The sequence below is a fragment of the Neolamprologus brichardi genome, chromosome 6 (assembly GCF_056152115.1).
Source record: "Neolamprologus brichardi isolate AB-2024 chromosome 6, ASM5615211v1, whole genome shotgun sequence".
Lineage (NCBI taxonomy): Eukaryota > Metazoa > Chordata > Actinopteri > Cichliformes > Cichlidae > Neolamprologus > Neolamprologus brichardi.
This window is the reverse complement of record NC_142109.1, coordinates 8,055,510-8,068,895: the sequence shown is the minus strand read 5'-3', so window position 1 is coordinate 8,068,895 and position 13,386 is coordinate 8,055,510. Positions and strand designations below refer to the sequence as shown.

Genomic DNA, 13,386 nt, shown 5'->3' with positions numbered 1-13,386 from the left:
TCATTTAAAAATCAGGGCTTCCTCAGATTAGTCGTGATTCAGCTGAAGGTTAATGCACACACCCCCACCCTTCCCACACCCTGCCCCACACTCTATCACTTCCACTCATTAACCATATTTAATTAAATCTGTTTAATCTGATTTGTCATTCATCTCTTATGTAAGCATTTGTCATCATGTCGGACTGTGCTCTAATTTGTTTTTCTTTGTGAGTCAACCCAACAGTTGGTTTGCTCCTGCATTTCCTTTTGTTTGTTCTGGTGTGAGATCTGTTCATACTATTATTATTATTTAATCCTCCTTTTGTAGCAATGATAATAATAAAATATAGTATGCGTACATTCTGTCTCGATCCTAACACATAGTAAAACTCAACAACAAAACAAACTTTTTACATTTCTACTGAGCATAAAATGCTTTCAGTGTGACGACTAGAAAGGATGTGGCATTTCACATTTGAATCTGAGAAGTAAAAAAAATGTAATTCTGCAGCTTTACACCCCCTGAGAAAATACATACAAGCAGAAGCTTTTCTTTTCCCTTTCCTTTATAAAAAAGTATGAAAAGGAAAACCTTCCTATCCCTATTTTTTGAAATGTCATCTTTGCATTTCAATGGAGAAAACACGTCACCCCTTGCTTCTTCCACTGGGAAGACATTTTCTATTGAAAAAGATTTTTATAGATATATATATATTCCTTTGACAAATGCATATGATAATTGCAGAAGCTGTTCCGGCTCTAAGAAAATCAGTGGCAGACGCACTGCCAGATTGAATTGAGTCACCACTTTACAACACATCTGGAAATGACAGTTACAAATCAGTCAAGATCTGGAGTAGCCCACAGATATAAGATCCACAAAACACAGCCTCCTACAAGGCACCATTTGTAGAGCTTGACAGGTGTACGCAGATTTAATGGTTTTTGTTCAGTGTTTGAGATGAATTCTGTCACTGTGAAGAATATGAAGAGGAAGAATGTGTGTTATGTTTTACACATGAAAACTGTAGGGATGGCAATGTTTACCACTGATAAGTCTAAGTATCGTGGGTGCAAAATGGCGAAGGAGGAGGTCAAATCAAGATTGTACCTCGAAACAAGCCAGAAATGACAAATAATGATCACAATGATGCAGTAGGCAAGAATAAAAGAGATGACTGAAAAGAGCTACAATACTGTGCAAAAGTCTTCTTGAGCAACTCCCTTTTCTTTATATTTTGCTAGAAAATGGAAAGTGGGTGGATGAAGGCATACAAACATACATGGAAGTACAGTACAAACTTCTAACAAGTTTGAACTGCCTTAGACATTTCTTTGGATTTTTGCTGCCATTTGTTCTATTCTCTGTAAAAATGATCCCATGCTGCTCCAATGATGTTGAGGTCTGGGCTCTGGTGAGGCCAGTCCATGACTGATCGTATCCAATTGTCTGCTTTTCTACCCAGGTATGCTTTTAATTCATTGGCAGTGTATTTGGGATCATTGTCATGCTGATAACAATGATGGTATTGCATTGTGGATCAAAATCTGTTGATTTCGACCTATAGTTCCATTTATTTTGACAAATCTCCAATACCACTGACTGAAATGCTGCTCCAAACCATGACAGACCCTCCACTGTGTTTTACAAATGGCTGTAGACCCTCACTGTGATACCTCTCTCCTGATCTGCTCTGCTGACAATAATTTCAACCAAAAATTTAAAACCTCATTTGATTCATCACTCCATGAGACCCATTGTGAGATGGCATTTTATACTTGAATGATCTATAGGTAAGTGTTAAGTGACAAACAAAACATTCCTCTGAAAATGGACGGAAATTTGTGAAAAAGCGGCCAATTTCTCCAAAAAACATTTGAAAGACCCTCAGAAATCCTGGAGAACTGCCCAGATAAATAGCTGTAGGCGTTTCAAGATGGCTGTCGTTTTTGTAGAGATTTCCTTCTGGTAGGATTTTTTTTAAATATGAAAAATCTATTTAAACTTTAGAGAAAAATATTAAAAGTGAAAAAGAAATGGAATTTTAAACGGAAATGTCAACAGCGTTAAAATTAAGGAAAATAACTGGATAGCTGCAATAAATTGCAAAATCGTGTTTTAAGTGTTACTCTATAAATATGCCCCAAAGGTTTCATGAAAAAATGGAACATTTATTTTAAATATTGTCCTTTTATAATTGTCAATTAAATCGCTTTCAGCTCAAAAGCTACAAAGACGCCTGACCGCGACACCGTTACTTCGTGCTGCGGCACCGCCGCCGGAAGTGTATGTCAAACGGGTTAAAAGCCAGTTGACGAAGGCTAGCTAACAGTAGTTGTCAGCCGGGTCCAGTCATTGTGTAGGGATGGAGGTTACACGGAAAAGTAAGTAGCCAGACACCGTTTTCAGCGATTTACGGAGTTTTTGTCTCACCATACATCTCACGATAGGATGAAATAGACTAGTGGTATGACAGATATTCAGTACTGAGCAGACTGAAAATGAACATCCCAGCGTGAGTGCTGCCTGCGAGCGAGCTACCCAGCTAGCTTGATAGCTGCAGTGTGTTCAAATGCTTGCTAGCATTGCGCTAGCGTTCTGATACTGACTGACTGTTTCCTTCTCTCAGATTATAAAGACTGCTTAAACACCGTATACAGCGCGATAGAAGAGGCTGACTTCCTTGCCATCGATGGGGAATTTTCAGGTATCCGTGTCAGAGCTGTACAGGCGTTGGTATTGAAGTCCCCAGCATTATATGTGGAAACTGACATTTTTTTAATTGTTTATTTTAAAGGGATAAGCGACGGTCCTAATGTCAGTGCACTAACCAATGGACTGGACACACCGGAAGAGCGATACACGAAGCTTAAAAAGGTTAGCAACGTTGCAACAGTTCATGCATATTAAATAATACTGCAACCTCCATACACACAATTCTAGTTGGACCCTCTACTTCTTTTATGGTCCTGCAGTAGCTTGAACACTTTCACTTTTCCGTTTATCGTTTGAACGTGTTAACATGTGTTTCTCTCCATGCCTGCAGCATTCCATGGACTTCCTCTTGTTCCAGTTTGGTTTGTGTACCTTCAAGTACGACCAGGCAAAGTCAAAGTGAGTGGTGTCTGTTTGTTGAATACACTAAATGTGTTATTCTAATTGGTGAAACACAAAAATAACTAATCAGCTACTGGACTCCCATGAGTTTGCCGGGGTGTGGTCCTTTACATTGAAGTGCACCATAATGCATAAACCACAGATGGCCTCTGGTCAAGTGTAGGCATACTGTTTTAGATTCAGACTTATCTACTGATGTTCTCCTCCTTGGGCATTCTCACACTTAAAGCCGGATTATGAAATGGATCACTGCCCACAATTGGGCCCCAAAGCCTCCAGGCTTACTACATGCCCATTGCATTGTACCATTTCAAATAAGGGTCTGGGACAGTGCAGTTTCTAGACACATTATCATAATCTGTTTAGGGAAAGAGGTGGTTGGAGGCCAAAATTAAAGCAACTGTGTCCAGTAATATTAGGCTTGTCGCTTTTGATATGGTTACTTTAAAGGTGGGGACCAGGCCTGTGACCACTCAGTCAGGTGTTGTCTTCAAAACAACTCTGGTGCATCAATATGGCAATAAAAGATGAAGCCGGTCTGCTGTTGCGTGACCGGCTTCTCTTTCTGGTAATACAGAGAATAACCATGATAAATCAGGGGAACTGGCCAATGGCTGATTGCATAAGCGGGTATTTACATAAACTACTTGCAGAGTGTAGCCAGAATCTCATAGATTGACATAGGTGCAGGCATTTTTTATTAATTCATTAATTTATGCTATTCCTAGTTTTCCTAATTTATTTCTACTTACAAGGAGGTTGATGTCCTATTTTGGCCTTTGGTCCAAAAACCTATCTTTGAGCCATTGTTTGGTTTACTTTTGTGATGCATACAGTTTAAACCAATTCTCTGTGCATGTGAGATCATGTTAAATCCTGGTCCTGAAGACACTGTAATTTTTGTGTATGTGTGTGTGTGTCTGTATACCTTGCAAAATATTTGTCAGTAATGCAAGACATTGTAGCAATACATAACTGGGGCCCAGTCTCCCTGTGGTGCTTAAAAGATGTAAAGTGCTTGAACCATATATATTTCTGCAGGTTATTGCAATAATTCCCAGGAACTTAAATTATTTCTCTCCCCCACCCCCCTCTCCCCATTTCCTTGCTCTGCAGGTACATCACAAAGCCCTTTAACTTTTATATATTCCCTAAACCGTTCAACAGGACATCTCCTGACATAAAGTTCATCTGTCAAGTGAGTATTGTTCCCCACATTATTGAATTGCTTCTTAATAAGCAACTGGGATATGACCTTTTGGATTCACAGAGATTTAGATGGTTTAAAATGGTGCTTCATGAAATGCTGGTTCAGCTGCAGAAAGCTTTAATAAAACACAAACACATTTTGTCATTTCAGAGTTCCAGTATCGACTTCCTGGCCAGTCAGGGATTTGACTTCAACAAGGTGTTCTGTCACGGTGAGTGCGCAAAAAAAAAAGCAGTTCTAGATATCTATTGTTATACAAAAATCTTAAAATGGAAGCTCACTCTGATTACTTGGCCTCTAGACTTGAAATATAATTGCTCATAAAAGCTATAAAGGGTTTTCTGCTTCTACTTTATAGCAGTTATGGTGAGGTGCACGCACAAAATTGCCATCAGATTTATGAACCATGTGCTCTGTCCAGTTTTCTTGCTAGTGAATCAGAATCATTCTACATCAGCAGCCTTTTACAATATAAATGGAAGCCTGTGTACTTTGAGGTGAGCGAGAGGGAGAGAGAAGCCTGTACTGCAAAGGGGGGAAAAAAGGGCAGAAGTCGTCCAGCTGCAGAAACTGAAACAAGGGTCTGAGGAGGAAGCCAGAAAAGGTGCAGCTTTAAAATAAGTTTGCACAGGACTGATGATGGTCGGCCTCCAAAGAGAAACACTGCAGTTATCGAAAAACATCCATATCCTTCGGCATCTGTGGAATACTAGAAACTCATTAAACAAAGTTATATAAGCGGTGACACCCAGCACTGACGGAAGTCATTTTTAATAAATGGTAATAAGATTAATCATAAAATAAACATCAGGGCACCATCATCCACTAGCTTCTTCCCAGTAAAGGTTAAATGGTGATTACAGGAATAGCACTGCTGTTTTGGACACTAGAAACACAGTTTCTCACTGTCTTGGTAACGGCTCCACCTCTTTGCTCTTCGCTGTGTGTAAACAGTCTCCGGCTGCACGTTAAACTGCAACGGCATCATTGTCACTGCTACTGTTGTTAGCAGGGGTTTGTTTTTTGGGATGGGCTACAGAGCTTTGTGTTAAAGGAAGCAAAGAATTTGTGTTGAATTCTTTATAGTATTACTCAATGAATCGTATTTAATTCAAATTTTTTCTTTTGGTTTATGGTGATTTTAGAAAGCTGTAACAATAATGTTGTAGTAAAATCAGTGCTCATTTGAAAGAAGTGAGTACATTTTCTTAGACTGCTAAATCTTCATCTGTTTATCTGTATGTTCTGCGGTCATCTTCAATTCATTCATCGAGTACGAACAAATTCAGGTACAAATGTTTGTGTGCGCACATTGTGAATGTGGCCCATTGCTGAAACTTTTTCTTGTCACTTAGCGCACACTCCAGAGCACAAACCACACATTACAACTATGCCCCATTTACGCCTAGTGAACCCTGCTCGAATCATGTTAATCAACAACCTGTGGGTCTCTCTCTATTTTCACGTTGCATTCTTTCTGTTTCAATTGTGCGCCTGCAATTTCATCTAATCTCAATGTGCAAATTAGTTTGGCACAGGCGGCTGATTTGTCAACAAACATTGCACGTCCCAGGCAAGCAGTGGACCAGCAGTGCACAATAGCGTGACTGCTGCTACCTGGCCTCCCACAAATGCAGTTGGGATGAATCGGTTGCATTATATTAAGTGCATTAAACCTCATCTGGATACACATTTCATGTTTGTACACGCTGCACAATAAGCTCCAGGTCACTATGCAAAGTTAAAACGAGGCTTTGTGGTATTTTAAAGGAATCCCCTACCTAAATCAGGAAGAGGAAGCCCAGCTGAGAGAGCAGACAGAGGAGAGGAGGAATCAGCATGCTAATGGTGTAGGGACACCATCCTTCATCTCCCCATCATCCTCCAAAGGCTCTTCACATGTACCTGAGGAACATAAAGATTTCATCAACAAAGTTGTGTAAGTGCTGCTTCAGTTGTTTTCTTTACAGCATCAAATTAGTTATTTGATCATGTTTTAGCTTTTGGTTGCTGTCCTTGGTGGTGTGTTGGTCAAGGAAGCCACAAAGGAAACGTTGTTTGCTTTTGAATACTCTACAATCATTTTTGTTTTGTTTCCACTACAGCGAGAAGGTTGAGGCCCTCCTGGGTAACTCTGAGAAGACTTTGGACCTGGAACCATGCACTGGGTAACTGGACACTTTTCTAGAAAAGCTGCATCTAACCCAAACTTTTGTTTTCACCATGTAAATTTCATTTTATTTCTACTTTTGTTTTCCAGATTTCAGCGAAAGCTGATATACCAGACGCTGAACTGGAAGTGAGTGTTGCTTAAAGCCCTGTCTTTGCTCTGACGCTCTTGCTTGGTTTAAAGATTAACATTTGTCTTGTTCCTACAGGTTTCCAAAGGGCCTGCACGTGGAAACTGTGGAAACAGAAAAGGTATGCTTATATTTTGTTTGTGAAGCTGTTTTGTTTTTTTTTTCACTTTTTGTTGTTTTGTGAAAATTTAAAAATACATATTTGTGTCTTTGCAGAAGGAGCGATACATACAAATCAGTAAAGTTGACGAGGAGGAGAGGAAGCGGAGAGAGCAGCAGAAACTAGAGAAAGAGCAGGCAAGCTATCAAATGTTTCTTGTGCTAATTGTCAAGCTTGTATAAAATTCAGAAAAATATGTTGTAGCTTTGTGCATTTATAAAACTAACAGAACTGAATCACCTCCCCCTGACAGGAGGAGCTAAATGACGCTGTTGGTTTCTCCAGAGTCATCCATGCCATCTCAAAGTCTGTAAGTCTAGTTTTTCACTTACAGATTTATACACAAATATAGACTGAGGCTTTATACCAATATGCAACTTTGTGAGCAGTTTTGTTTGCTAAATTTTTTTTTTTTTAGATTTGCTTCCATAAATGTGACATTTACAGAACCACTCCTTCTGACTTGCAGGGTAAACTGGTTGTCGGCCACAACATGCTCTTGGATGTGATGCACACCATCCATCAGTTTTACTGCCCTCTGCCTGAGGTATGTTTTGCATATTTTAAATGTGGAGCTAAAATGCATTTTCGGTACAAGAAATGGCAATTTCAAGCTTGGTATGAGATGTATGCATTATTTAAGGCGGTACTGTTTTTAGGATCTTCAAGACTTTAAAGAAGTTACAATGTGTGTCTTCCCAAGGTAATGTTGTTAAATTTGGGGGGTTTTTTGTCATTACAGCAGGGGTTTTGCATTACTTTTTTTTTTTTGTTTGTTTGTTTTTAATTGAATGATTTATTCACTTGCAGACTTCTAGACACCAAATTGATGGCTTCCACTCAGCCATTTAAGGTAAATCATTTGCTTAAGTGCTTTTAGTGGATCGCTGTTGGTCACTAAGATGTATTGAAAAGATGGGGGTGGGTAACACTAATTTATGTTTTGTTTACTTTCCATCTGTGAACCCATCAGTTGAACTGCTGACTTACCCTCATGAGGCCCATTTTTCAGGCCTTCTGCTACAGCCAGCCAATATCTAGGCTACAATTTCCTATTTTTAAAACTCAGTCTTAATTGGACAGCGTTCAAATTTCAATTTGTCTTCTGCTTCATGTAGACTTTTTTCCTGGATGTAGGCAGTTACTTTGAAGTCTTCATCTAAGGGCAACAGTCTCCCTAAAAGGTTAACACTGTTACCCAGTATGATGGCTGCATCGCCTGCTTAGTCCTGAGTGGCGACACCTTCAACATTTCTGGGTTATCCTGCCCAAACTCTAAACAAGTGCCAGTATGATTTATATTGCTGTTGTGCTGACCTGCAGTTTTGGTAGTAACAGTAGCATTAATAATAACGTTTGCCTACACACCGTTAGAATTCTGCTGATATCCAATTAGTCAAGAGAGCTCAAAAATACAAATGGAAACAAAAAGCTTCTGACATCAAACATGTCATTCCCACATCCCTGTGATGTGGTTGTTTGAGATTAGTGTCCACTAAATCTGTGTCAACCTGTAAATTCCCGCTGCTCTGCAAGTACTTTAGGAGCTCCCATGCCTTAATTTCTCTGTCAACATACTTGACCACAAAAGCTGATTATGATTTTAAGTAGGGCTTATTAAGACAGTTTATGTAATTGGGTCTAATTATAATGTGATGGTACAAGTGGCTAGAGCCCTCCAATCACCTGAAGATATCATTTGTGATTTGTTGTAAATTATAAGTGATCAGGGCGATAATTGCGTGTTCTTTTACATTTCAGGAGTTGATCACAAATACTTCTCTGGCAGAGTTAGAGAAACAGCTGAAGGAGAACCCCTTCAAGTCACCACAAGTTGGTGAGTAAATAAAGCAGACTCTGTCTGAAATGCAGTGACTGTTCAGAAACCCCGCTGACACACTTTCGTCTCTGTGCTGCTGTTCTCAGAAACGGCAGAGGGCTTCCCCAGCTATGACACAGCCCAGGAGCAGCTCCATGAGGCGGGTTATGATGCCTACATCACTGGCCTTTGTTTCATCGCCATGGCCAATTATCTGGGTAATCACTGATTCTTTTCACACAGAAAGTTTCAGTTCAGATATTTGATTTTAAACTTGGCGTTTCCCTTTACAGGTTCTTTCTTGACTCCGCCCAAAGCATACATCTCAGCTCGTTCCAAACTAATTGAACCTTTCTTCAATAAGTAAGTGATTTCATAGATTTTATTTGCTTTAAGTGTTTTATTTTGATTTACATTTTTATTTTAATAAAACCTTTTTAATACTTGTGTTTTCTGTTATTAAGGCTTTTTCTGATGAGGATTATAGATATACCCTACCTCAACATCACAGGACCGGATTGTGAGTAAAGTACTGCAACACAACATGACTGTTACTAATGGTCTATTATATTATCTTGGTTTGGACTCACTAATTCCAAAGTTTTTAGAGACCAAATGTTAAATTTTGAGCATTTCTTAGAGCTGCGGCGGTATTAAACCAAAAATAATAATAATAATAATAATATAGCGCTCTTTCAAGGCACCCAAAGCGCTTTACAATTCCACTATTCATTCACACACTGGTGGAGGCAGCTACAGTTGTAGCCACAGCTGCCCTGGGGCAGACTGACAGAAGCGAGGCTGCCATATCGCGCCATCGGCCCCTCTGGCCAACACCAGTAGGCGGTAGGTGAAGTGTCTTGCCCAAGGACACAACGACCAGGACAGAGAGCCCAGGGATCGAATTGGCGACCTTCCGGTTACAGATACGCTCCCCAACCCCCTGAACCACGGTCGCCCGTATAAATAAACAGCTTAACTGAAACAGCTTAAATATTGTTTGACTCACCCTAACACAATACAAAGTTACGTTTTGCTTGGTACAAATTCAAACTGCAGCTCGTCCACATCATGTTTGTCTTTCTTCCCTTCTTCTTGCACAGTGCAACCCAAGAGAGACCATGTCCTGTACGTCACCTTCCCAAAAGAATGGAAGACTAGTGACCTCTACCAGCTCTTTAGTGCCTTTGGTACGTCACGATTTAGCCCATTAATTCTGCTTTTAAACAGATATTAGCCATTCTTTATAATTTACCCTCTGCTCTTTATCTACTCAGGGAACATCCAGGTTTCATGGATAGACGACACGTCTGCCTTTGTGTCCCTAAGTCAGACGGACCAGGTACAGATAGGTGAGTGTGATGCTTTAGCTAATCACAAAGTAGTATGTAGTCTTTCATAAATGTTTCAAACTGTGATTTTCTTTTTTTTCTTTTTTTTTTTTTTTATATTTTAAATTTAAACACAGCTATGAACACCAGCCGCTATGCAGAGAGCTACAAGATCCAGACATATGCAGAGTACATCCAGGGAAAGCAGCAGGAAAAGGAGAAGCAGACAACCAAAACTTGGGGAGAAGACAGTTGGGTGAAGCCTCACTACACCTGCTCTACCACTTCTGGGTTTGGATATTCCAGGTACTCGTGCCATGAATGCCTCACGTTGTACATTTCCTGATGAAATTCTGTCCATTTTTCTCTTCTGTAGTATTTTCTTCAGATTTTCACAGGTTGTGTTTGCGTGAAATATTCTGCTGTTGTAGGATGAGGAAGCGAAGCATCAGTCCCATGCAGGGAGAGCAGGGAGCTGATGATGCTCAAATTACAGATGGCTGGAGTCACTACTCTTACCCCGATACCACAGGCACCAAGAAGATGAAAACTGATGGTGTGTGAATACGTGTGTTCATTTGTACTGTTTTTTTGTTTTTTCTCTCAGTGTGGTAGTATGCAGCAGGGTTCCCCTAGGAAAGTACTTAGCAGAGGATGAGAGCAGGTGGCATGGTGAATGATCATCACTGCCAAGGAGTTAAAGTTAAGCAAGCCTGGGTACTCTAGCGCTAGATTAGTGTAATTTTATTAATATTGACCTGCTCCAAAGCAGAGATGTCAGATGACTTTGATGACATTATTCCCAAAGATATTTATGGTGAATAGTGAGGGAGTGCATATACTAATAAAAGCTGTCTTAATGCATTTTCTACACACACGCTGTGTCCCATTAAATGATAATGAATACTCTGAACTATAATCTTGGGTCTTGTGCACTGTTGTCACTGTTTCCTAGATGCGGCAAATACTAAAGCTGTCGAGAGTAAAACATCCGAGGGATGGCTGAAGACGACGTAAGTAAAAGCAGCCATCATTTATGCTGACACTGTCATGTTTGCTGTGATTTAAGCCTCTTATGGTTGCTGTGTTCTGCAGGGATCTATCAGATTCACCTGGGCTAAGTCCAGCCCCTGATGATGAGAAAAGCCCCGAGGGTACAAATCCAGGCAATGACGCTGATGGGACCATCCCTTGGCAACAGACTCCAACAGTACACAAGAGGAAGGGTCAAAAGAACAAGAAAAAGAAATCTGAAGGTGCGTTTTTTGATACGGGTCCATTAACCTACTTGCAGGCCTGGAACAAAGATTCTCCTCATAATGTGATTTTATTTTACTTATTTTTTTCTTTCTTTCTTTATTTTTTTAAATAATGGTTCATCATCACATTTAGATGTTCTGGAAGTAAAAAAACAGGACCAGGTCAGATTCAGGCTGACTCGCTGCTTTGGGCTCTTTGTAGTGTTGTCAAATATAAAGATGTGTAGCTAAAATCAGCTTAGCTGCGCCCTTTCCTAAGTTAACTCTACTCCCTTCTTTTATCCTAGATAGAAATAAGACAAACTAAATATCTTCTCAACATGCACCGATTAGCCACAACATAAAAGCCTAATATTGTGCAGGTCAAAGTGACCTGTCAGGAGGATGTGGTGTCATATTGTGTGTGACTGCATTAACTTGAACAGGGCAAAATAGGAGTTTCAGAGTGAGACCATAGGTGTATCTACAAAAAATCTCAGGCAAGTTCGAATCCCAGTGGCCTTGACCTCAAGGTCAGAAGTAAACTTTTCTGAAAATCCTGTGAATGCAATAACTTGACGTAGGATTATGAAATTGATATCGCAGGAGGCCAAGAAATGGCACTGAGGGTGCCAGTATTTTTGTGTTATGTTCCTTTTTGACATTCCAGAGAATTGGGAGAAACTGGAATATGGTGGGAGTCAGGTAGGGAATACTTAACAAAGGAGATCTGCTTGTAGTTGATCTCATAGAAATAATATAGTTACCAAATATACTTGGACTATAGTTTTTTCTTTCTTTTCTTTGTTGCTGGGAGTCTCATTTGTGAAAGCTGAAATTAGGTGAGAATTTAAGGGTTCACAACAGCCTGAGGATGTTAATAAGGGATTACATGGCAGTTTAAGGAAGGGGAGGGACTAACGGTAAAAAATAAAACTGTACATTTATCATATACTGTTTAATATGACCTGGTGAATGTAGACACTGGGAACAAGTTGTTGGGTTTTTTTCAGTCATGTGAAAAATGTGCATCTCTCCTGTGCAGGTGCTGAATCTACACCAAAACTGTTCGAAGTCCCAGAAGTCTGGTAGCGAGAGGTGAAGCATGTAGAGGCCGCTGTCTCATACTGGGCTCCTGCACAGTCTCTCTTCCTAAGCACTTGGGATATTCTCCTTCAAGGTCGTACAGTACTATATTCATTTGTTCATCCAACAGCTGTGGATTCAGTGTCCATAGCTACCAGCCAAGCTACATAACTGGACTACTGACAGAGAACACAAGCCATAACAGCAGCTGCCATATTTTGATCCTACATCAGAGGAGCAGGCAACTCCTCTGGGTAAACACACACAGATGTACCACCAGATCTTTAATATCGAAATTATTGTTCATTTATTCTCTGATGTGTTCAGACTGGTATCTGCCACCACATCCACGTTGTCACTTTGGAAACATTTACACGTTTTAATGACGGATACCTGTAGTCAGTCTTATTTTTGTGAGTGCGAGTTGTGTGCGTGAGTGTGAGAGTTTGTGCATGTGAGGGAGATGTACATTTTTCTCCCGTCTTTGTATCCCTGTGAGTCATAAATTGTGAGATATACCACTTGACAGGTCCTATAGTTTACAAAGTCAGGGTTATTTAGTATTTTAATGCAGTCCAATATTTTTTCCATTTTTAAAAAAGTAAAAAGATCTGTCAACTTCTCCAGTTTTATCATAGAAGCTTATCAATGATAATGTGATATTTATTATTGGTGGCATTTTGTCCTTTCATGAGAGGTGCTTGTATTTTTTTTCTTTTTTCTCTTTCTTTTGTACAGAAATGATTTTTCTTTACCTTTTTGTGTTGAATGTTTTGTAACTGTGTCAACCTTCAGTCTGAGTATGTTCTAATGCAAAAGGTGTAAGCGTTAAAATGACGTATACATTTTTGTATGAGATAAAGTTTAAAAGTCCTTGAAAATTTCCTTGGAAAAGGGGAAAAAATTAAAGAATGTTTCTTACTAATTGTTTTTGTCTCATTTTATTAAACAATTGTTAAATAGACTCAAATATTCATCCACTTTAGAGGCTCTGTTATGTGTCTTGTTAACCTCAAGCTTTTTTTTTTTTTTTTTTTAAACATTCATGATTAACTTGACTACTTGATGTTGTTGAATGGAAAACATGCCTGAAATTATTTATTATAGCAGAGGAATTTAATTTGGTGACTTGGCTTCAAGATC

General features: G+C 39.5%; 1 protein-coding gene across 1 annotated transcript; it reads left to right on the top strand.

The window, feature by feature from the left end:
- Nucleotides 1-2,266: 2,266 nt before the first annotated feature.
- Nucleotides 2,267-13,151, top strand: parn (poly(A)-specific ribonuclease (deadenylation nuclease)). The gene is made up of 26 exons (XM_006804331.2): nucleotides 2,267-2,366; nucleotides 2,612-2,689; nucleotides 2,780-2,859; nucleotides 3,029-3,096; nucleotides 4,216-4,297; nucleotides 4,460-4,520; nucleotides 6,080-6,248; nucleotides 6,415-6,477; nucleotides 6,570-6,608; nucleotides 6,688-6,730; nucleotides 6,826-6,906; nucleotides 7,023-7,079; nucleotides 7,239-7,316; nucleotides 7,429-7,472; nucleotides 7,580-7,622; nucleotides 8,531-8,606; nucleotides 8,696-8,806; nucleotides 8,882-8,951; nucleotides 9,053-9,108; nucleotides 9,692-9,778; nucleotides 9,866-9,940; nucleotides 10,057-10,225; nucleotides 10,351-10,475; nucleotides 10,875-10,932; nucleotides 11,015-11,175; nucleotides 12,203-13,151. The coding sequence occupies exons 1-26, from the start codon at nucleotides 2,348-2,350 to the stop codon at nucleotides 12,247-12,249; spliced, it is 2,040 nt and encodes a 679-aa protein (XP_006804394.1). The 5' UTR covers nucleotides 2,267-2,347; the 3' UTR covers nucleotides 12,250-13,151.
- Nucleotides 13,152-13,386: the final 235 nt, after the last annotated feature.

Coding starts and splice junctions, on each gene's coding strand:
- parn (XM_006804331.2), top strand. Junction 7,080..7,238: donor TCCATGCCATCTCAAAGTCT/GTAAGTCTAGTT, acceptor TCTGACTTGCAG/GGTAAACTGGTTGTCGGCCA. Junction 7,473..7,579: donor ACAATGTGTGTCTTCCCAAG/GTAATGTTGTTA, acceptor ATTCACTTGCAG/ACTTCTAGACACCAAATTGA.